Here is a 23,904-nt window from a genome sequence, read left to right on the forward strand (position 1 = left end):
TCTGAGCTACTCTCCCACGGTACCTGCTGCCTCAGGGCTGTGTGCTCTAAAGTTCTGATGCCTCTGCACTTAATCGAAGTAGGCTCTTGTATGTCGAGCCACAAGTGTGGCAAGGACCAGCACTGGGATAGAGCCGAGGTCTTGGTTTCCCAATTGATATGTAGTGCTTTCTGGTAGCATGAACATGCAAAAGCTAACCCAGGAGACTGGTTTTAAGGCCTTACTAGAAGACAGAGAAAGAGGAAGTTTCCACTCTTCTTGACAGCCAGTTCCTCCCCTGACCCAACCCAACTCAGTGGCTAAAATTTTAATCTCATTTTCTCCTTTAGATTAAACTTGATGCACCCCGTATAAATATATGACACTTGGAAACTGATTACAATATTGATAACTAATGATATTGTTGACTGACTGTGTAAGGCAAACTCTAAGGGAAATAATGTGGTTAACTGTATGTACCCAGGAAGTGGGTTGTTTTTTAAAGTCTCTGCTCCCCCTCTCCCCCCGCCTTTTTTTTTCTCAAGTACTGAAATTAAGCAGCAACTATCACAGGCCTCCCCATAGGACACGTGACCTTACTCTTTTCCGTTTTGTTGAAAGAGTCACTAAAAGGAGTGGATGGCAGTTTTCATAGCAAGTCATCATGGAGAAAAGGTATGTAACCTTAAGATCGTATTGTGTGTTGGCTACTTGAAAGTTCTGCTGGTATGGATGTGTAATCCTTTCTACAGAATGTACAGCTCTTACCTGGGAGCCAAACAGCAGCTTGTTCCTTCACCGAAGCAAAGTGTATGTTTTTCATAACTGCATCCAACAAATTCATAGTTCCTTTGTGGAAATGCTATGCTAGTATCTTTGTTTATGATTTTACACTAAAATGTTGAAGACTGAGTATAGAAAAGTTCTAGATTGAAAGTGCTTTTAAAAGTAACTGTTCATAAAAGAGATGAGACTTAACTGATAGCTATTCAAAAACTTGCATAATTTGAAATTCAGGTAACAAGAGAAAAAGGCCACTATAAATACCAATAGGAAATGGCCTCTTAAATATCACTGTGGAAAATACTCACTCTCAGGCATTATGTAAAGAGCTGTATAGGAAGGTTCTCAAACACAGCCTGATAAAATATCCATTAAGAAGCAGGAAAATTGTATCACATAAAAAGATAAACTCTGTCACAGCTGAGTATTTCCCCTAACATTTATATGTTGAATTGAATAAAATCAGGCTAATTTTCTAATTCATAAATAGACATTTAATGTTTAAAACAAACGTTTCACCTGATTTCACTGGCAGTTGTTTCTGGGAAGAGGCCTTGCTGGAAGGCATCCTTTTGTTGTTTAAGGTAACTGTATTTTGAAGTGTTCTGAAATAATAAACCTTTGAAATGAGAAGGATTCGTTCATTGTAAACCATCAAGAGCTTTTCTTAGCCACAGATATTGTGCCGGATGTCTCCGTGCATTGTAACGTGGGAAAAGATATCATCAAACTGTTGCTAATCTAAGACAAATACTTAAACAAATCTAACTGGAGAGTTTTGAAAAAATGTAATAAAAGCACATGATATGGACCCCTTGTCCCTAATATTATTTTATTATGCTATCGGATAAAGAAGTGAAATCCCACAATGCAGATCTAGGGGGGTTATTAAAAATGGTTACAGGGTTGATAAGTGGCAACAATCTTTTTCTTTTATTGTGTTCTATTGAAAGATACTTATACATATTTTTGACATAGACACTTTTGTAGGAAATTATTCAGCAGGCTGACACACTCATGGCAATATGCATTTTAAGCACTCTTTGATTGTCCATACTGAAGCTAGCTACTTGTTGACTGTTAAAATGATTACGGAAAAAATAGAGATTAGGGACGTGGTATCCAATACTTTTTATTGTTAACATGTCAGAAGATCTTGGTAATATATACTTGCTTTGATATTCTGATTAGAATTTCAATTTGTTGTGTTTCCTTACCATGGAAAGCAGTATTTAAATCTGTCTTCAATATTGTGCTTCTGAGACTTCCTGAGATGTATTCTTCAGATAATTTTTGTTGATATGCTATTGCTGATTTCATTGTATTATAAAAAGAACAGAGGTGACAGAACCCACACTCTAGCAAAAAAGAAATGTTCAGGCAAGCATCTGAAGTAAGGAAAAGGCCATTAAAGTTTAAAGTATTTAACGTGATTGAAAACCTAATTATTCTTAATAAGTGTTTTTGCAGATCATGTTAATGTCACATGTTTTATGGTGTCTGTATGAAGTGAAGGACAAGTGAAGACAGTTTGGGAGGGACGTAGACAAAGCAGCAAGTGAGGATACCTAAACTGATGACTTCAGACCTGTTGTGCAAAGCAATGGTGCACAGACTCTGCACTATTCAGACCAAATCTTAAGGGGCTTGATTGCAAGTCTGTTATTCCAGATCATTCTGCCCTTGTGTATGCTGAGCAGCTAGGCAAGTTTTAGTGAAATGAAGCAAGGCAGAGAAGTTTATTTTCAAGCTCAGCTCTGCAGAGCAGGTAAAAGAATACCATGCTTTTTACTTGGGACCAGCCAAGTTCAGAAAGGAGAAAAGGCTTTCCTGTATGCCCTCCCTTTGCTAATTTTTGACCCTCTGTCATTGGTGTTCCATTGGTGTCTGATCTAGAATCCCACAGTTTACCTATCCCATGACACAGAACACAGGGACTCTCAGGCAAGCAGCCTTGTACTTTGAAGGAAGGTTACATGGTCTTGATGTCCTCGCCAGGCCTTCCCTGCTCCCCCAGCTTAGCTCTAAAATGATCTCCCAGATAGCAGGATCCAGGTGATCATTGAGATGTTGGAAGTGTCCAGCCTTGTTTAAAGAAACTGTGCATGATATCCAGTTGTAAATAGTTCAGGACAGAGTGTCTTGCTACCCTCGGTCCAATCTGTGATATTTAAAGATGGAATTTCTGAAACTATCTAAGGAGGCTCTACCTCAGAGATGTACTCGTCTCTATAAACGCTTTTTTACAGCTAATGAAAAACCTCTGTAGTGGAAAAACCTCTGCTTTAAAAAATGTTGGTGTTTTTATACACAAAATACTTGGCATGAGGTAAAGGTAGATTTTTGTGAGTGAATGTGCGTGGCGTATGTGTACATGCACGTGTGCTTGTGAAGGTGCACACATATGTGTGTGTCTGTGCATGCTTACTCATGTTTATATTTGTGGGTAGGCCAAAACCCATATGTCCTCCTTAATTCTTCTCAACCACGTATCTCAGTGACCGTGTAGCTCTCTGATTAAGCTAGACTGGATCTTCTGAGAACTCTGGGCGTCCTCCCATCTCTGCCTTCCCAGTACAGAGATTACAAGCACAGGCCACTGTTTGTGAGTTTTTAATGTGGAATCTGGGGATTTAAACTCTGATCTTCAAGCTCGGGCAATAAGGACTTTACCTACTGAACTGTCTGCCCTGACTAAAGATGTGTGTGTGTGTGTGTGTGTGTGTGTGTGTGTGTGTGTGTGTGTGTGTAAGTCTTTAATGCTCAGAAACGAACTATTTGGATAGCATTAACTTTATAATGTGAAATACATGTTCTATGACAAAAGTAGGAAATAAACTTACAATCTTTATGAATCTTACCTGATAGCAGATAAAATTGTTTTGTTGCTGATGACGCAAAGCTAGTAGGGGTAGTGTGATAGTGCTTGTCTCACAACACCCACAGAACACAAGGTCAGGAATAGCTGGATCCAGGACTCTCAGGATTAGGTCTTTATACCTTCTATAAATGGTCCGCAGAAATTCTTACTGACTCAACGGCAGAGCTTCAAGTTAGTGTCATCCTTTCTACAAACCTGAGGGCAAAACAATACTTTTGTCATTACCACGGTAAGACCTGAGGTTTGTGTCTGACTTCATTCACTTGGATCAGACACCAGAGCCCTGGAATTGAAATGTGGTTCCTATATCAGCCAATGAGTCCACACCAGTAGCACATGGGCTTTCTCAGACAGAAATACTCTCCTGAAGCAGGAAGGAAAGCACTTTCCCAGAGGGGTCATTGTGCTTTTCAAAACCACAGGACCTCACTCCAGTGTCACAAATGGTTGTATCTGAAAGTATTGCTCCAAACTTCTCCAAAGGTAAAATTAGACCAAAATACATTAAAGAGAGGTTTGAGTAAAATAAGAGTTTGCAGGAAACTGAATTGAAAATATTTTCAACAGCCATTTATGTCCTCTGAACATTGTGAGGTTTATAGTCTAGGACAAAAGTTATCATATATTGAATGGTTTGTCTGCTTCTATTTTATGTGTATAAGAGTTCTGCCTGTGTGTAGGCCTGCACATCATGGGACAGCCATGCTACAGAGGCCAAAAGAGGGTATCAGATCCCCTGGAACTAGAGTTACAGACAGTTGTGATCTGTCGTGTGAATCCTAGGAATAGAACCCAGGTCCTCTGCAAGAACAGTCAGTGTTCAAGAATGTTATCATATCACAATGCAAATTAAGCATATTAATCACCACAAAAAGGTACAGAGCATGTTCAGTCTGGACTCAGAAACCCATTCAAAATTTTGCTGTTATTGCCATTTGCCAGGCCATGGAAACTAGAAAAACTTTGTGCCTAGTAAATACACCTTTTGATCTTTCCTGTCAGATAATTCAGGGAAATTTCAAGGAGGGCATATGTTGGGTTTCTAAAGAACAGGAAATGAATGTCAAACTTTGCAAACATGGTCAATGGCAGAGAATCTCAAAGCAGGAATGAAGGGTTCAGGTTTGCTGAAAAGTGATGCAATGGAAGGGGAGGGCCGAGGGATGGCAGGACCATCAGGGAATGCACCTGGCATGCAGCTGGCATGCACCTGGCACACACCTGGTATCCACCTCTTGAGCACAGCAACTCAGAGATGACAGGAGCTGTGAATGGCAGTGTCCCTGCTGAAGATGCCACACTGGCAGCTCGTGGGTTTCCTTGTGCGAGCATTAGTCTGCTTCTCCAATTTTTCTCATTGTTGAGTGCTGTACTCCTTGAAATTTGCAGACAGGCAGAACTCAGTGACAAGGCACACTCCCAGCTTCCCTGCCCAGGCACCAGGGGCTCTTGGCCAGGCTGCACTTTACAAATACTTTCCTTTTCATGGCCATCTTTAGATGACTTATTGAGATGATTACACGTCAAAGGAGATTTTCAGAGTAAACCATGTTCACAGTCACCTTTTGGCCTACATCATTCGCTCTGACCTTACCCAGCCTTTTTTGTTCCGATTTATACTCCTTAGGCTCTTCCTGTAAAAAGCATATATTTTAAATGCTCACATGTGTGTGCTCACTTTGAGGCATAACTTCACACACTTCTCCAACATTGATTTTTTAAAAATTTATCAATGATAAAAGAATTAATTTCAAAACCCTCTAATACCTTATTTTATGACAGTATAATAGTCTATACAAACATATTATATTAAATCATGATTTTCTTATAAGAGTCATAGTGGCCATCATTTTCAATTATCTGTGGAATAATGAATTTTTGTGTGGTTTTTCGTACAGAATGAATTCTTAGAAATACATATGTAAGACTAATGGAGTGCTTTTGGTAGTGGCTGTAAACCATTCTTCATGCCCTTGTAACTTTTGGGGCTCCAATACACACGTCATGAGAGTAAGAGGAGAAGCTGCAGAGAGAATGCCTCTGGCTGCTTCAGCCTCTGCAATCAGGAGGAACCGCAGCAAATAGACTACACGCTCCACCTTTTCACGTTTCACCAACTGACAAAACTGTGTCTTGACCTGGTTAGTTTTGTGTGCTATTTCTGCTATTATGAATGAGGACACACTTGTTTTAAAAAGTTCTGTCTGTTTTCACTGTAAAGAAGGGTGCTTGTTCTGGACTATGTAATTAAAACAAACAAACAAACAATTGCTGGCACTCCAGCCCTGCCGTGAGACCTTGAAGAAAGTAAGAAACCAGGGCTAGCGTAGCATCCATGAAGCAAACCTTTGTAAAGACTGTGGAGGGGGAAGTTTGCACTGTGAATGCTCAAAGAAAGAGAAAGAATGCAAATAAAACAATACATCCAGAAACCCAACAGGTCTCAAAGGAGCTAGAGACAGATGGGTGTAATCACTAGCTCAAGTAGATAAATAACCTTAAACAGAAGGAAGCAGGCTTTAATGAGTTTGAATGTAGATGAATTGGATATAGATAAGATGAAATGAGGAGAGGAAGTTGAGGGAATTCATGCTTCCTAGTTTCTGTCTTCCCTGAAACAGTTGGAAGCTCATCTGATGACAGTGAGTACTTCCAGGTGCCAAAAACCAGATGGAACATTTTATTAAAAAAACGACCCTAGTCGATAACACAATACAATTGTAGGTTTTTATTCTTTAAAAAAAAAGATTCTTAGACACGGTTTTACCACATAGCCAAGGCAAACCTCAAAGTTTTCGTGTAGCCCATGGCAAACTCCCCCATGTAGGTCGAGTTGGCCCCTAACTTATGTTGGCCCTCTTATCTCACCCTCATCTGTGCTGAAAATGCACCGTGTACCACCATTCTCAGTGTCCTTATCCCTATTGCTATGATGAAACGCTCTGAGGAAGGTAACTTACAGAGAAAAGGTTTATTTCAGCTCAGGGCTCACTGTTACAGACCATCATTGTAGGGGAAGTCACAGCGTCAGGAGCTTGAGACAGCAAGTAACATTGTGCCCACAGCAAAGAGTCAGAGAGCAAATGAATGAATGAGTGGTTTCTAGTACTGAGCGCATTTACCTTCTTATGTAGCCCAGGATCTTCTGACCAGGTAATATTCCCCCAACAATTAAGATGGGTTTTCCCATATCAGGTTGAATATACTCAGGATAACCGCACACAGACATTCCCGGAAACCCATTCCAACGGACATTCCTATTTTGTCAAGGCTGGTTATCTCATCCAGATCGAATTGTCTATTAATCAGTAGGTTTTTCTATTTTATTAGACAATACCCGTTGAATTCAAGTCTATAATTAATTTGAGCTTCAAAATTATATCCCGTAAAGTGTTGAGCATTATTAGTGAAACGAAATGTTAGATATGTGTTCCAGGCAATGGAGACTTTAAATAGTGAAGAGACAAACAAGTGTAAGAGTACGAACATAAACTTATGTGTATAAACTTAATTTCTCATGAGCATTAAAGCACATACTACAGATAAAACCCGAAGGCTCTTCATTTGCTTCATACAGTGGCCATTGCACTTCCATTTGATCCAGTCTCTGAGCTGCAATACTGCACACACCGTGCACACAGTAATATTGCACATACTGTACATTGCACATGAGCTGTACATGCCTCACTGCGCACACTGCATACACCACACACACTGCACACACCACACACATTGCACGTACTGAACGTATGACACATGGTGTACATACTGAAATACTGAACATTCTACACATCCTGCTCACGTTGCACACACTGCCCACACTGCACATACTACAGATACTGTACACTCCACCCACACTGCACATACTACAATACTGCACACACTGCAACACTGAACACGCAGCATACAGTGCATACACTGTGCACAGTAAACATGCTTCACGTACTGTATACACTGCACATACTACAGATACTCTACACTCCGTGCACACTGCATACACTGCACATACTTCAATATGCACTTATTGTTGCTGCAGACCCCTCTTGTTCTTTACTAACTTCCATTTTGATTTCCCAGGGTGTCCTGATCTATTTTCCTTCTGACTAATTGGGTAGATGATCGCTCTTAGTAGATTTTATGGACTTTAGCCCACCTTTCAGATCTTTTAACATTGAAATCATTTAGATCAGTCCTGGGATGTGATCTTCGTTTTGTCCTAAATGTTTCTTTCTAGGTAATCTTTAAGTTCTGTGACTTTAAATCCTATCTATATACTAATTAGATCTTAAGACAAAAGCCTTTGTTCATAGCACTAAAACTGTAAATGCAATTGACTGTCCATCCCCTCTCCACGAATGTCCATGACAAGTCAAAATAACCATATCAAAGCAGCCCCTTGAGCTAGCTATAAGAACGCAATGGTTCACAGCTTGCTAGAGAAATCTGCACATTTAAATTCCAACCCTCAGAACCCAGGTCAAAAACAGGATGCAGTAACAATGGATCTATAATTTTAATGAGGTTGAAATGGGAGAATCACCCAGAACTCCATGGGTCTGCTAGCCTAAAGTACACAGTGAGGCAGAGACAAAGAGAAACTCCACCTTAAAAAAAAAAAAACAAAAAACAAGGTGGAAAGTGAGAACCAGCATCAGAAAGTTGTCTGAACACCTCTACACTCCTACTGGGGATCATGCACCACCCCTCTCTCTCTCTCTCTCTGTCTCTCTGTCTCTCTGTCTCTCTGTCTCTCTGTCTCTCTCTCTCTCTCTCTCTCTCTCTCTCACACACACACACACACAGAGAGAGAGAGAGAGAGAGAGAGAGAGAGAGAGGAGAGAGAGAGTCTTTCAATTACAATATCAAAGTAGTCACTTAAGCACTGCCACTGTCCCTCAACTCAACGATACTCTTCTCCTTTCATTATCCATAATTATTGCACCATCTTTGTCTACCTGGAGCAACCTAGAATTCTGCTCAGTACCCCTCCTTCTTCCTTCGATTTCCTCTAAACTCATTCTACTCCCTGAGCTGTAAGGAAATTCTAGGAACTCCACGGAGCTTCTCCCATGCTCTTTATTTCATTGACGGCTCTCCTAATATATGACTTATTTTAAAAAAATTACTGTGTTTTGGTATAATGGTTTTCCTACCCCAAAACTCTGAGAAATGGATACATTAAAATATGAGATGCCATGAAGTTTTAGACAAAACCACACCAATCAATTCATTCTTACGGTTCTATTCCTGAAAAGACAGCATGGCAAAAGCTAGGTCTAAAATAAAGCATTTAACTTAGTGCTTGCTTATAGTTTCAGAGTGAGCTCACGCCATCATGACAGAGTACTAGGCAAGCAGGCAGCATTGTGCTGGGAGAGTAGCTGAGTGTTTGCATGTTGAAAGGATAGCCATGAGGCTTAGAAAGAAGGACAGAGCAAGAGTGAGAGCCAGAGTCAGAGACAGACAGACAGAACTGCCTGGGATTGAGAAGGGCTTTTAAAAACCTCAAAGTCCACCCCTAGAGACACACCCCCTGTCACCAGGCATCACCTCCTAGCTCTCCCCAAACACTTCTATCTATTAAAGGCGGTTAGGGTGGGAGCTTGGAGTCTGGGAGATGACACATGTTCGGATATATGAGCCTATGGAGGCCATTCACATTCAAACCACCACTGAACTCTCTAATCAACTGAAGCCTGGGCGGTTGCTTATTTGTATACATTTTCCTTAACTCACAGAGTTGAAGAGTTTGGAATTTCTATAGCCTTTTGGGTTGAATTTTTGGCCTACAAATGAATTTGTTGCTATGGTATATGATTGGCTACATTTTGAGGGAACGGTATCTTACTAACCTTAATGACAAAAAAAGAAAAAAAAAGTTAGAAAAATAATATGTGATAAATAAACCCCTTCCATTACATTTTAAAACACACTATCTTAAAAATCATTATTATTTAAAGGAATCTATTTTGACTGTATCTGTGTATTTATACTCATAAAATACTGATTTGTTACTTGGATTTTAGCTGATAGATCTACACTTTGTAGGAGAGAATTAGAGCAAAGCAGAGGGTAATCTGATGCACGTTTTGTCTTCAACTCCGCACTTTTTGCCATTTCTACCACCCTCATTGCAGCAGGCTTAAACGCTCCTCCCTGACTTTCCCAAGGAATAGCTAAAGTGACATTGTGAAGACGTAGACAAGGCAGTTCTTGCCTAAGTATTACTACTGTAGTTCAAATTACATGCGGTCCCCTGTCGTAGTTTGCATCACACTGTGGACCTCATTAGTCTGCTTTTCTTTGCACTTACAGGCTGAAGTTTATTATTTTTCATCTATTCCATGTGTATTTTCAATATACCTCACATATCTTTATATTGCCAACTACTTAAAACCTGTAGGGGTATCTGCTTATAATAAGCATCGAACACAATTTTCCTAGTGAAAGAATGGATTCTACAGAAGTTGACCATGGGCTATAGAGGCAGGGAAAGAATTCTGAAGACTTGTGACTTTTTCAGGTTCTAAAAATCAGAAGAATTTAGAAGGGAAATTATAAATATATTACAATAATTATCACTGACAGACCCTATGATTGATTATTGGTGCCACATCATCTATGTCAGGCTGCAGGTTCCAAGTTGTATGTAACAGTCCTTTTGAGACTCAGAACATAAAACTCCTTGAAAAATACTAACAAACTGCTAGAAAATACCCCAAACTTTTATTATATAATTTTAAGCCTTTTTATGAAAGGGATTTTAATGGAATGTTTTATGTTTGCTATAGATTAATGTCTGAAAATCTTTCAAGAGCCTTATGTTTTCCAAGTTGCTAGCTAGTTATTACCTTGTTACAAACAAGGCCTTGGCTGTGAAACCTCATGAGGAAAGAATGGCCAGGGCATATGTGTTCAGTTCAGGGAGACTTCCATCTCTGCTCTTTTTTTTTCTTTTATTGAATATTTTTTATTTACATTTTAAATGTTATCCCCTTTCCCAGTTTCCCCTCCAGAAACCCACTATCTCATAACCCCTCCCCCTGCTTCTATGAGGGTACTCCCTCACACATCCATCCAATCACTCCAATCTCCCCATCCTGGCATTCCCCTACGCTAGGGCATCGAGCACTGGCAGGACCGAGGGCCTCTCCTAGGATTGGTACCCAACGAGGCCATCCTCTGCAGATGGAGCCATAGTTCCATCCCTGTGTTCTCTTGGGATGATGGTTTGGTCCCTGGTAGCTCTGGGAGGCCAGGTTGGTTGATATTTTTGCTCTTATGGGGTTGCAAACCCCTTCAGCTACTTCAGTCCTTTCTCGAACTCCTCCATTGGGGACCCTGTGTTCAGTTCAATGTTTGGCTGTGAGCATCCACCTCTGTATTTGTCAGGCTCTAGCAGAGCCTCTCAGGAGACAGCTATATCAGGCTCCTGTCAGCATGCACTTCTTGGCATGTTTGTCTGGATTTGGAGTAGGTATATGGAATGGATCCCCATCTGTGGCAGTCTTGGCCTTTTATTCAGTCTCCACTCCATACTTTGTCTCCACATTTTCTATTCTGAGTATTTTTGTTCCTCCTTCTAAGAAGGTCTGAAATATCCACACTTTGGTCTTCCTTCTTTTTGAACTTTGTGTGATTTGTTATTGCAATACAATTATAAAGAATTCTATCTTTTATCCTACACGAGGTCTGGCACTATAATGCTCCAAGATATCTGGTAGATATCTTCATCTCAGTCAGCAAAGCATCTCACTCGCTTTCCTCTATCCCATATCACATGCCAATCACTTCTCTCTGAGCCTGACAACAATTTCTCTACCTATTTAGTTCCCAAGGCAGGTTGCTACCATACCAGACACACACATCCCAATTCCATGGCAGCCCAGTGTCTCCAACCACCACATACTTTCTTGAATTCAATTAAATCACCACAGGAAAGAACATGCAACACAATAACCTCTGATCCAATTGATAATATATAATTGCCCACGTAGACATACAAAGCCCTGTACACATCCATCCCATAAGAATATTCTTAACAACCTGTAAATGTGCAGAGAGAAATCTTAATATCTGACTCCATGCTTCTCCCCCTCTCACTGCAGTCTCCTCCTCCTCTCTAAAACTTTTCTCCCACCCATCCTACCTTCTGGTCCAATGACAGACCTCATTCTATCTTGTACCTGCCTTCACTTGCATAATGACATCATCCTACAATTTGTGACTTGTTTCTTGGGTATTCCAAGTCTTGGGGTTAATATCCACTTATTGGTGAGTGCATAGCATGTATGTTCTTTTGTGATTGGGTTATCTCACTCCAAATGTTATTTTCTAGTTCCATCCATTAGCCTAAGAATTTCATGAAGTCATTGTTTTTAATAGCTGAATAGTATTCCATTGTGTAAATGTACCAGATTTTCTGTATCCATTGCTCTGTTGAAGGGCATCTGGGTTCTTTCCAGCTTCTGGCTATTATAAATAAGGCTGCTATGAACATAGTGGAGCACGTGTCTTTTTTATATATTGGGGCATCTTTTGGGTATATGCCCAAGAGAGGTATAGCTGGGTCCTCAGGTAGTAGAATGTTCAATTTTCTGAGGAACCTCCAGACTGATTTCCAGAGTGGTTGTACCAGGTTCCAATCCCATCAAAACTGGAGGAGTGTTCCTCTTTCTCCATATCCATACCAGAGTCTGCTGTTACCTGAGTTTTTGATCTTAACCATTCTGACTGGTGTGAGGTGGAATTTAAGGGTTGTTTTGATTTGTATTTCCCTGATGACTAAAGATGGTGAACGTTTCTTTAGTTGCTTCTTGCCATTCAAAATTCCTCAGTTGAGAATTGTTTAGCTCTGTAGCCCATTTTTTAAAAGGTTTTTTTTTTGACTCTCTAGAGTCTAACTTCTTGAGTTCTTTGTATATATTGGATATAAGTCCTCTATTGTATGTAGGACTGGTAAAGATCTTTTTCCAATCTGTTGGTTGCTGTTTTGTCCTACTGACAGTGTCCTTTGCATTACAGAAGCTTTGCTATTTATGAGGTCCCATTTGTCGATTGTTGATCTTAGAGCATAAGCCATTGGTGTTTTGTTCAGGAAATTTTCCCTTGTGCCAATAGGTTCCAGCCTTTTTCCTGCTTTCTCTTGTATTAGTTTCAGTGTATCTTGTTTTATATACAGGTCTTTGATCCACTTGGACTTGAGCTTTGTATAAGGCAATAAGAATGGATTGATTTGCATTCTTCTACATGCTGACTACCAGTTAAACTAGCACCATTTGTTGAAAATGTTGTCTTTTTTTCCTCTGGGTGGCTTTAGCTCCTTTGTCAAAGATCAAGTGACTATAGGTGTGGGTTTATTACTGGGTCTTCATTTCTGTTCCATTGATCTACCTGCCTATCTCTGTACAAATATCATACATTTCTTATCACTACTGCTTTGTAATACAGCTGGAGGTCAGGGATGGTGATTTCCCCAGAAGTTCTTTTATTTTTCAGAATAGTTTTTGCTATCCTGGGTTTTTTGTTTTCCTAATGAATTTGCAAATTGCTCAGTCTAACAAAAAATGAGTTGGAATTTTGATGGGGGATTGCATTGAATGTGTAGATTGCTTTCAGCAAGAGATAGTCATTTTTACTATAATATAGTAAAATAATAATCCTGCAAATCCATGTGCATGGGAGATCTTTCCATCTAAGATCTTCAATTTCTTTCATCAGATACTCAAGGTTCTTGTCATACAGATCTTTCATTTGCTTGGTTAGAGACACACCGAGGTATTTTATATTATTTGGGACTATTGTGAAGGGTGTCTTTTCCCTAATTTCTTTCTCAGCCTGTTAATCCTTTGAGTAGAGGAAGGCTACTCATTTGTTTGAGTTAATTTTATACCCATCCACTTTGCTGAAGTTGTTTATCAAGTTTAGTAGTTCTCTGGTGGAAATTTTGGGGTCATATCATCTGCAAATAGTAATATTTTGACTTCCTCCTTCACAATTTGTATCCTTTTGACCTCCTTTTGTTGTCTGATTGCTCTGGCTAGAAGTTCAAGTACTATGTTGAATAAGTAGGAAGGGAGTGAGAAGCCTTATCTAGTCCTTGATTTTAGTGAGATTGCTTCAAGTTTCTCTCAGTTTAGATTGATGTTGGCTACTGGTTTGCTGTATATTGCTTTTTACTATGTCTAGGTATGGGTCTTGAATTCCTGATCTTTCCAAGACTTTTACCATCATGGGGTGTTATATTTTGTCAAATGCTTTCTCAGCATCTAATGAGATGATCATGTGGTTTTTTCTTTAAATTTGTTTATATAGTGGATTATGTTAACGGATTTCCATATATTGAACCATTTCTACATCCCTATCTACTTGATGAAGTCTACTGGATCATGATGGATGATCGATCGTTTTGATGTGCTCCTGGATTCAGTATGCGAGGATTTTATTGGGTATTTTTGGGTCAATATTCAAAAGGGAAATTGATCTGAAGTTCTCTTTCTTTGTTGGGTCTATGTGTGGTTTAGGTATAAGCAGAATTACGGATTCATAGAAGGAATTGGGTATTGTTCCTTCTGTTTCTATTTTGTGGAATAGTTTACAGAGTATTGGTATTAGGTCTTCTATGAAGTTCTGATAGAACTCAGCACTAGAACCATCTGGTCCTGGGCTTCTTTTCAGTTGAGAGACTTTTAATGACTGCTTCTGTTTCTTTATGAGTTATGGGACTTTATATCATTTATCTGATCTTGATTTAACTTTGGTACCTGATATCTGTCTAAAAAATTGTCCATTTCATCCAGATTTTCTAGTTTTGCTGAATATAGGCTTTTCTGATGATATTTATTTATTTATTTATTTTTTGGATTTTCCCCAATTTCTTTTGTTGTCCCCCTTTCCATTTCTGATTTTGTTAATTTTGATACTTTCTTTATGTCCTCTGGCTAGTCTGGCTAAGGGTTTATCTAACTTGCTGATTTTCTCAAAGAGTCAGCTCCTGGTTTTGTTGATTCTTTGTATAGTTCTTTTTTTGTTTCTCCTTGGCTGATTTCAGTCCTGAGTTTGATTATTTCCTGCCTTCCACTCCTCATGGGTGTATTTACTTATTTTTTGTTCTAGAGCTTTTAGAAGTACTGTCAAGCTTCTAGGGTATGCTCTCTCCAGTTTCTTTTGGAGGCACCCAGAGCTATGGATTTTCCTCTTACCACTGCTTTCATTGTGTTCCATAAGTTTGGATATGTTGTGCCTTCATTATCACTAAATTCTAAAAAGACTTTAATTTCTTCCTTGACCAAGTTATCATTGAGTAGAGCAATGTTCAGCGTGTATGTGGGCATTCTGAGTTTTTTTGTTTTTATTGAAAACCAACCTTTGTCCATAGAATGCTGGGGATTATTTCAATCTTCTTGTATTTGTTGAGGCTTGTTTTGTGACCGATTATTTGGTCAATTGTGGAGAAGGTACCATGAGGTGCTGAGAAGAAGGTATTTTCTTTTGTTTTAAGATAAAATGTTCTATAAATATCTGTTAAATCCAATTGGTTCATAACTTCTATAAGTTTCTCTATGTCTCTGTTTAATTTCTGTTTCCATAATCTGTCCATTGATATTATTGTGTGAGGTACAGTGTGTGCTTTGAACTTTAGTAAAATTTCTTTTATGAATGTAGGTACCCTTGCAGTTGGAACCTAGATATTCAGAATTGAGGGCTCATCTTGGTGGATTTTTCCTTTGATGAGTATGAAGTGTCCTGCCTTATTTTTTTCTTCTTTTTTTGATAACTTTTGGTTGTAAGTAGATTTTATTTGTTATTAGAATGGCTACTACATGTTGTTTCTTAGGACCATTTGCTTGGAAACTTTCTCATAGCCTTTTTTTTTTTTTTTTGGTTCTTTTTTTCGGAGCTGGGGACCGAACCCAGGGCCTTGCGCTTCCTAGGTAAGCGCTCTACCACTGAGCTAAATCCCCAGCCCCTCTCATAGCCTTTTACTCTGAGGAAGTATCTGTCTTTATCACTGCTGTGCATTTCATATGCAGCAAAACACTGGGTCCTCATTATCCAGTCTGGTGGTCTATGTCTCTTTATTGGGGAATTGAGTCCATTGAGATTGAGAGAAATTAGGGACCAATAATTGCTGTTTTCTGTTACTTTTGTTGTTAGAGATGGAATCTTGTTTGTGTGGCTATCTTCTTTTGGATTAGTTGAAAGAAAATTACTGTTTTGCTTTATCTATGGTGTTGTTTCCCTCGTTGTGTTGGAGTTTTCCATCTATTATCCTTTGTAAGTCTGGATCTGTGAAAATATATGGTGTAAATTTGGTTTTGTCATGGAATATCTTGGTTTCTCCATCTATGTTAATTGAGAGTTTCACTGGTCATAGTAGCCTGGGCTGGCATTTTTGTTCTCTTAAGGTCTGTATGACATCTGTTCAGGATCTTCTGGCTTTCATAGTCTCTTTTAAGAAGTCTTGTGTACTTCTGATAGGTCTCTCTTTATATATTATATGCTTTTAATATTCTTTCTTTGTTTGGTGCATTTGGTATTTTGACTGTTAAATGATGAGAGGAATTTCTTTACTAGTCCAATCTATTTAGAGTTCTGTAGGTTTCTTGTATGCTTATGGGCATCTCTTTCTTTAGGTTAGGAAAGTTTTCGCCTATAATTTTCTCAAAAATATTTACTGGCCCTTTAAGTTGGGAATCTTCGCTCTCTTCTATACCTACCAAGTTTTCATTGAGGTATCCTTAGGTTTAATCTCTCATTGTGTCTTGGACTTCGTGGATGTTTCAGGTTAGTATCTTTTTGTGTTTTGCCTTTTATTTGACAGTTGTGTCAATGTTTTCTATGGAATCTTCTGTCCCTGAGATTCTCTCTTCTATCTCTTGTATTCTGTTGGTGATGCTTACATTTATGACTCCTGATACTTTCTCTAGGTTTTCTATTTCCTCCCAGGATTGTCTCCCTTTGTGCTTTCTTTATTGTTTCTATTTCCATTTTTAGATCCTGGATGGTTTTGTTCAATTCCTTTACCTGTTTGGTTGTGTTTTCCTCTAATTCTTTAAGGGATTTTTGTGTTTCCCCTTTAAGGGCTTTTACCCATTTACCTGGGTTGTCCATATGTCTTTAAGGGAGTTATTTATGTATTTCTTAAAGTCCTCTAACATCATCATGAGATGTGATTTTAAATCAGAATCTTGCTTTTCTGGTGTGTTGGGGCATTTATGACTTGCTGTGTTGGAAGAACTGGGTTCTGAAGATCCCAAATGACTTTGGTTTCTGTTGATCAGATTATTTCACTTGACTCTTGCCATCTGGTATTAGCTGGTCTTGCTGTCTGTGACAGTGGCTTGACCTTGGTATGTCTCTGTCAGCAGGGACCAGTTCTTTCCCAGAAGTATTTGAGAACAGAGAGCCGTGGCACTGGTTTGGCTCATAGACAGAAAATGGAGATGTCCTATTACAGACTGCTCCTTGGTTCCCATGTCCAGAGGGCTCCAGGCAGGTCCCTTTGAGCAGTAGTGGTGATCTTACCTGTGCTCTAGGATGTGTCTGCACTCTTGTGAGACCAACTCTTTCCCAGCAGGATCTGGGCATAGAGACATGTGGCACAGGGTCAGCTCTGGGTGCAGATGGAAACCAGAAGGGCGTCTCTGATCTTTTATCTTTCTGCTTTAACTTCATTTTCATACTTGAAGGAAATGGAGCTGTGCAATCAACATTCATCTTTCCACTTGGTATACTGTAAAACCAAGAAACTTTCCTCTAAATTACACCAGCTTTTGACGGTCTTCCTACAGGAAGGAATTCAAGAAAGGAGTATCTGTGTAGAGTATTATGGTGCTCCCAGAATTATGTAGTACCTCTTGATTCTCAAAAAACTTAAAGAAGCACTGAACATTAAAGTATGATTGTTCTTAATGATCATCATCACAGCTATGATTTTTCAAGTTTTTTAAATAAACCTGAATAATATGTAGTATCCACCAAAATTATATAAACACACTACTAATTCCATTTTAAAGATAAAGTATCAAAGTTAAACAGTTAAGTATTCGAAAATGCAGAACTACTTCATAATTGAATCATGGTTTCTCGGTAGTTCAGGGTAATGTGAAGCCTATAGCCTTTACATTATGTTATGTGTTGGTTCTCAAGTCAGTTCAGTGGCACAATTCAGTCAAACAATTCTGACTTTTTTTCATTTCTGTCTATTTTGTTAATAGGTTCTTGTTTTAGATGGTATAGCCTGGATTAGGCTAGCCTGAAACTAGTCCTTCACAGCCCTCTTTCTCCTAAGTGTTGAAGTTGCAAACTGTATCATGATACCACTCCCTAGGTTCTAGAAGCTTCCAGTAGAATTCTACTTGGTTAAAGTTATGTCTCCATCTGTGCACACTTGTTGATTGCTCTCCGCATGTGCTGTATGGCTTAGTGCAGTTTTTAAAATGGGAGGTTCCGCTACATTGATGTCTCTCTATATACATTTTCCTCTGATCCTCTGGACTCTGTACTAGTCTCGGACCTTCAAATTGGAGGCCACATGTGATAGTAACCAGCCACAACTAACTATAGAAACACAGCTGGCATGGATTTCAAAGATTTAGTATGAACAATGACAAATCTACTTATACTTTTGTATTTATTATATGTTTATATAGTTAAATTCTGAAATAGAGGACCAAATAAAATTCACAAGACTCCTCCAAATGGGCTACAAGAATTTTATAAGCTACATCTGTGATTTGCTGTTACAGTTTAGATCTTAAATCTCCCCCCACCCCCCAAATAATTTTCTCCTCAGCTAATGGCACTGTTGGGATGTGGTAGAATCCTTAGCAGTCTGGCCTGCTTCAAGGAAGCAGGTTGCTGTAAACATGCCTTGGAAGGCATCTGGCTCAGTCACTTACTACATAAGCCTTTTTACATCCAGGTTTCCATGAGGATCAGACACAAGCATACATGCACACATGTGTGCATGCGCGCGCACGCACGCACGCACACACACACACACACATTTCAAACCTGCATTTCAAAACTATAATTTTTCAGTTACTTAATCTTCCTGAGCCTGTGTTTCCTCTTCTGTAAAATAGTAAGCTTCCTCAGAAGAACAAAAACATAAGGAAAACTTATGTTTAAAACGTGCCTAGCATATGGAATAGAGTCAAAATCTAAAGGTTGGGTGTGTGAGTGACAGCAACAGTAGCCATTAGATTATTACTTGAATCTGTGGTTTTCTTTGCCTTCTCTTTACTCTTATCTAAAGATAAAAGTAGCATACGTTTGTTCTACTTGAGTTCTAAGTACCGTTATAAATTGTGAAACCTTCCTGAGCAATTCGTTGCTACTAGTTTCATTTCCGTCATACAGCTGTATGTGGGAGTATAGTCTGATTGTACAGGAAGAGGAAAATGGGTTCATTCCTCTTTTGTTTGATTTGGTTGATAGAGAACTGTTACTTCAGAAAGCTCAAAGCAGGCTTTTGCTAGAAATAGAATTTAATTTTAAAGGACTCTTACCTTTAAGAAAAGTAGTAGCCGGTCACTGATCCTGGGAACTGAAATTAGAGTGAGCATAGAAAAATTAAGACATGGATGAGAAAATAGTATAGAATTCTCTTTACCAACTTTTAGTTTATACAACTTTTAGTTTTATCCGGTGTTAAAATGCATGACCTGAGGCAGGTTGGATGTGACCACAGCAATGTGTCTGAGGAAAAACAATTGAGAAAGGAAAATGTGAGCTACAATATAGCAGTTGTTGACAAGTTTATTTTGTCTTGTTTCAGTTCTTCCCTGGCTAAACCTTCTCAGTGTTCTATTATCGAGATTAGGTGGACATACCAGTCCTATTGCAAAATGGCATACACTAATACAGGATGCCGATGAGAGCACCGTGTTTAGTTAGGGGACTCAAGAGCTGAGGTAACACTGGCAGCAGCTGTGAAGTTCCTGTGGCTGCTTGACAAAAGGTTGACCAGCCATGTGGCTTCAGGAAATGGGATTTAGGATTAGCAATGGGATGGGTACATAGTAGTGGGGCATAAGAAGCCCAGATAGAAGTCTGTGTGGCAGATGTGTAAAAGAGTACAAATAATAGCATAGATGTGGAGAAATTGAGATGAAGTAATTGTTCTGGCTTCCTTTCACTGTTACACAATCATGGGTGCATTTGGCTCTTATAAGTAGGAAGCAGAGGCGAACTACAATAGCGCAATGATCCTCTGCACCAACCAGGAGTCACAACCATTCACAAACCTGAACTTGAACTTGCCCATGGTGCTGGTAGAATGTGTGGCATGGAATTGCAGACAGGCATCAAGCATCTGTCAAGCAGCATTATACAGGGCAACATTGGCTACACTGTCTGCCTTTAAGGAGACCGCAGTTAATTGGGCAGATTAGACATACCTTAAATGGAGAACAGCAAAGGAAAAGTCAGGATACTGATATCTGTCTGAATATAATAGGAACAGTAAAAGAGGCCAGGGCAAGGGAAGAGACAAAAGGAGAAATCACTTTGCAATAGGATAGAGCACAACACACTTACTGTATGGCAGGAATCTCACTGAGAAGACTGTGAGAAGTAATGTCTGACAAAACTCGTTCTGAGGCTGTCCTGCAAACACCACACCTCACAACTAACTTACTTGCCTGAATTGACAGAATATAAAAACGTATGTAGACTTAATGCACAGCCGCAACTCTGCTCAATGCACAGCAGATAAGGGATGAATACTTCTATGTATACTGATGTCAGGTGTCCTCATCAAAAACACTTCCACACCAGACAGCCCATAGAAGCAAACCTGGGGACCACAGAGACATGTATCCTCTCTAAAGGGTAGAAAAGGAGCCCTCATCCAGCTGACTTCTGTCAGGCAACCTGGATGACTTTGCCTACACTAATGAGTTTTTTCAAGGGAAGATACGCAAGTTTTTTTTTCCTATTTTTTCAATTATCTTTAAAAAAATAAACATTAGCTCTCATTTTCAATTGGAAATTGATTTCAAACATTTTAAAACATTGTTCAGGCCCAACACCATATGTCTGTGGGCTGAATCTGGTTGGCTGACTGGCTGTCTTTTCCACCTCTTGTTAATTTATAGCTGTTCCTATGAAAGCAGGAGCAGGTGTCACAGAAGGAACAAGAGTCACTAACTAACTTTTGTACATTTAAGACATCTTAAAATCTTTAAGGATTGGTTAAAACATTGAATTATCTTTTGAGAAACCATCCGTTTATATATAGCTTTTCATTTAAGTTTGTTTTGTCTGTCTAGATTTCATGACTGGGTTCATTTTCTTAACTAGAAAGAATAAATTTTCTTCTGCTGCCAACTCTCTCCAAAACATTTTAAAATCATTAAAATATGACTTCAAAAGTTTAACTTAACTGAGTAATAGAAAATATATTTTTCAACTGGCATTTTAAATCACACCATATAGACTCCATGTTATTGGGTATCACCTGATATCTACATGTGTGTAGATGTACTGTTCTAGAGGATACGAGAGGCTCTCGTGACTCATGCGAGGGTAGTTATAATAGCAATATCTAAACACTAATGCAATGTGTGTGTCCAAACTAGTACACACACACACACACACACACACACACATACACACACACACACACACAGAGAGGGGGGGAAGATGATGAAGGGAGGGAGGGAGAGGGAGAGGGAGGAGAGAGGGAGAGGAAGAGAGACAGAGAGGGAGGATGGGAGGGAGAGGGAGAGGGAGGAGAGAGGGAGAGGGAGAGGGAGAGGGAGAGGGAGAGGGAGAGGGAGAGGGAGAGGGAGAGGAGGAGAGGGAGAGGAGGAGAGAGAAAGAGAGAGAGAGGGAGGGAGAGAGAGAGAGAGAGAGAGAGAGAGAGAGAAAGTCAGAGAGACAGAGGCACAGGGAGAGGGAGAGGGAGACAGAGAGAGACAGAGAGAGAACACTCAAACATACATGCACAGGCTTCCCCAGTACATATTGTGGGCAATATACACAGAGTGTGTATGCATAACCACTTCATCGTGTAGATGAGATTCTCTGCATCTCAGAAGGGTCATAGCAAAGGAGTTAAGCAAGTAAAGCCACACAGAATCTTCAGAATTACCCAAACGCTTTAAATAAATCCCCATACTAGGATATTTTATTATTTTATTTCTGAGATTATAACACATTTCTCTCCTCCTTTCTCCTGCCAACATTTCCTCCCTGATCTCCTTCAAATTCATAGCCTATTTTCTCAAAAATGTTAATGAATGCATATATATTTGCATATATACATGTATATATACATAAAGAGAGAGAGCCTGCTCAGTCCATACAATTTTACTTGTATGTACTTTTCAAATTTTAAGTGTTAATGCGTTCTCCAAATTGGAACAGAAACATAGATAAACTAATAAAGATTACCACACTGTTCTGTGAACCGGACTCCTCTTAGGGGTAGGTTTCTAGCCCTCATTAGCTCCATTTTCTAGCTGAGGGAGGCTCCGGGAACTCCTCAAACTCCAAAACTACACCAGTTTAGATGGAGGATCCACCTTTCTCAAAGTTTCCAGATATAAGATAATTGACAAAGCAATGGAAGGGACCAAAGGTGCTAAAGATAAAAGCACGAAGACCTTCAGTTACTTAGCCCAGACAGAGCTGGAAACATCCTAACATGTGCGAGGAATATGAGATATTGGGGGATTTTCAAGATAGAAGATGAAAACTCAGTTCTCAAAGTTCAATTTAAACACTGTGGACTGGTCAATATTCTTTCCTCATTTTACTCTCCTGGGCTTCTAGAAAGATCTTTTGCAAGGTCAACACTTTCAGCCTTTCTCTACTCTTTAACAAGGGAAGTTCTTTTGCAAGCGTTCAACTTGCTACTACATTCACACTTCCATAGTCCATGACAGAAGTAAACAAACCAAGAATAGCAGAGTTCTCTAAACTGAACAGAAGGGGGTACAGTAGACTTGGATTCTAGGGTAGGCTATTTCTCAGTTTGTCTCCTATGTGAAAAGACTAATTTTCAGCAGTATTTGTGTTAGATGTTTGTTTTTAGTATCTGACTATCATATTGAAACATTTCATACATCTACAACATTTCCCATAGCCTCATCCCTTCCCAATACATTATTCCAACACCTGCATGCTCTAAAGTGAGCTTTCATTCCCATAAAACAACTCCAACTAAAACAAGAACAGGATGAAGATAGTAATGATATAGCAATAATTTTAGTATAGTACTTATATAAAAATAATATATAGAACCTTTATAACAGAGGCTGGAGATGTTCATCTGTCAAGAGGACTTGCTGCCTGACATCCATGTTGGAAAACTCACAGCTACCCGGAATCCTACCTCCAAGAGATCACATCCCTTCTTCTGACTCTGCCTGTGCTGGCCACATGCAAATGACACAACACACAGACACACAGACACACAGACACACACACACACACACACACACACACACACACTCACACACAATCAAAAATAAAAAATAAAACTATGTAAACCTTTATAAAATAGTTTAAAGTCAGGGACGTCTGGGTCCCTGACGGGTGATGGGTGAATGTGGTTCCTGAATCCCCTTGTCAATCCTATTGACTTGGAATGACTGTGGAAGATCCAGCTAAGACTGCATCCTTAGTAAAGCTATAGACACAGATCATTGAAGACCATTGCTGTATAATTCTCCTCCCCACTTCTCTGTTGTAATCAAGTGCTCCTTTTCAGTGTACTTGCATTCTTGTTCATTCTGTCTCCAAGGATAAATCTTAACTAACCTGCAATTGGATTCTGCACTTGCAAAAGTAACTGGTCTTTGATACCCTGTTCACTTCCACCTTAGTTCCATGTCCAGGCACTCATTAGACCACTTCTTCTCCACTAGGTATTTGATTGTCTCTGACCATTGCTTCCTCTGCTGCTAACTTGGTCAATTGTTACCTTATCCACTTACAAGTACCAATGTCCTACTTCAAAATTGCCATTCTTTTCTGTTGGTAACTGAGTCTGATGTGAAAAACTGCCCAGGACGTGATGTCTGCCATTCTCTTAGTGAACCACCTAGTTGATAGCTTATGCCCTGCCCCTCTGATATTCCCATTGGCTGTTTCTAATGCCTGTTAGATAACCATGACTTATTTTTTCAGTCGTCATTGATTACCCTGACCGTGAGCAAGTGCTTATGTCATTTTTGTACAATGTTAGCACTTGAGAGTTTATATCCATCTGTCTGTTCTTGTGGCTAGGAGAGCCCTTTAGAAGC

General features: G+C 39.4%; 1 protein-coding gene across 9 annotated transcripts in view; it reads left to right on the forward strand.

Moving 5' to 3' along the window:
* The first annotated feature begins 587 nt into the window (after positions 1-587).
* Arhgap15 (Rho GTPase activating protein 15) overlaps positions 588-23,904 on the forward strand; it is a 604,300-nt gene continuing 580,983 nt past the window's right edge. For 8 of the 9 annotated variants that reach the window (XR_015682721.1, XR_015682718.1, NM_001429793.1 and 5 more), the window contains exon 1: positions 588-654. Coding sequence is in view for 5 of the 9 variants with exons in the window: in NM_001429793.1 (NP_001416722.1) it covers positions 644-654 (11 nt within the window). In the remaining 4 variants the exon portion in view is untranslated. The remainder of the gene's footprint in view (positions 655-23,904) is intronic. The other variant, NM_001013917.1, reaches the window with a different exon arrangement.

The sequence above is a fragment of the Rattus norvegicus genome, chromosome 3 (genome assembly GCF_021556685.1).
Source record: "Rattus norvegicus strain SHRSP/BbbUtx chromosome 3, alternate assembly SHRSP_T2T, whole genome shotgun sequence".
Classification (NCBI taxonomy): domain Eukaryota; kingdom Metazoa; phylum Chordata; class Mammalia; order Rodentia; family Muridae; genus Rattus; species Rattus norvegicus.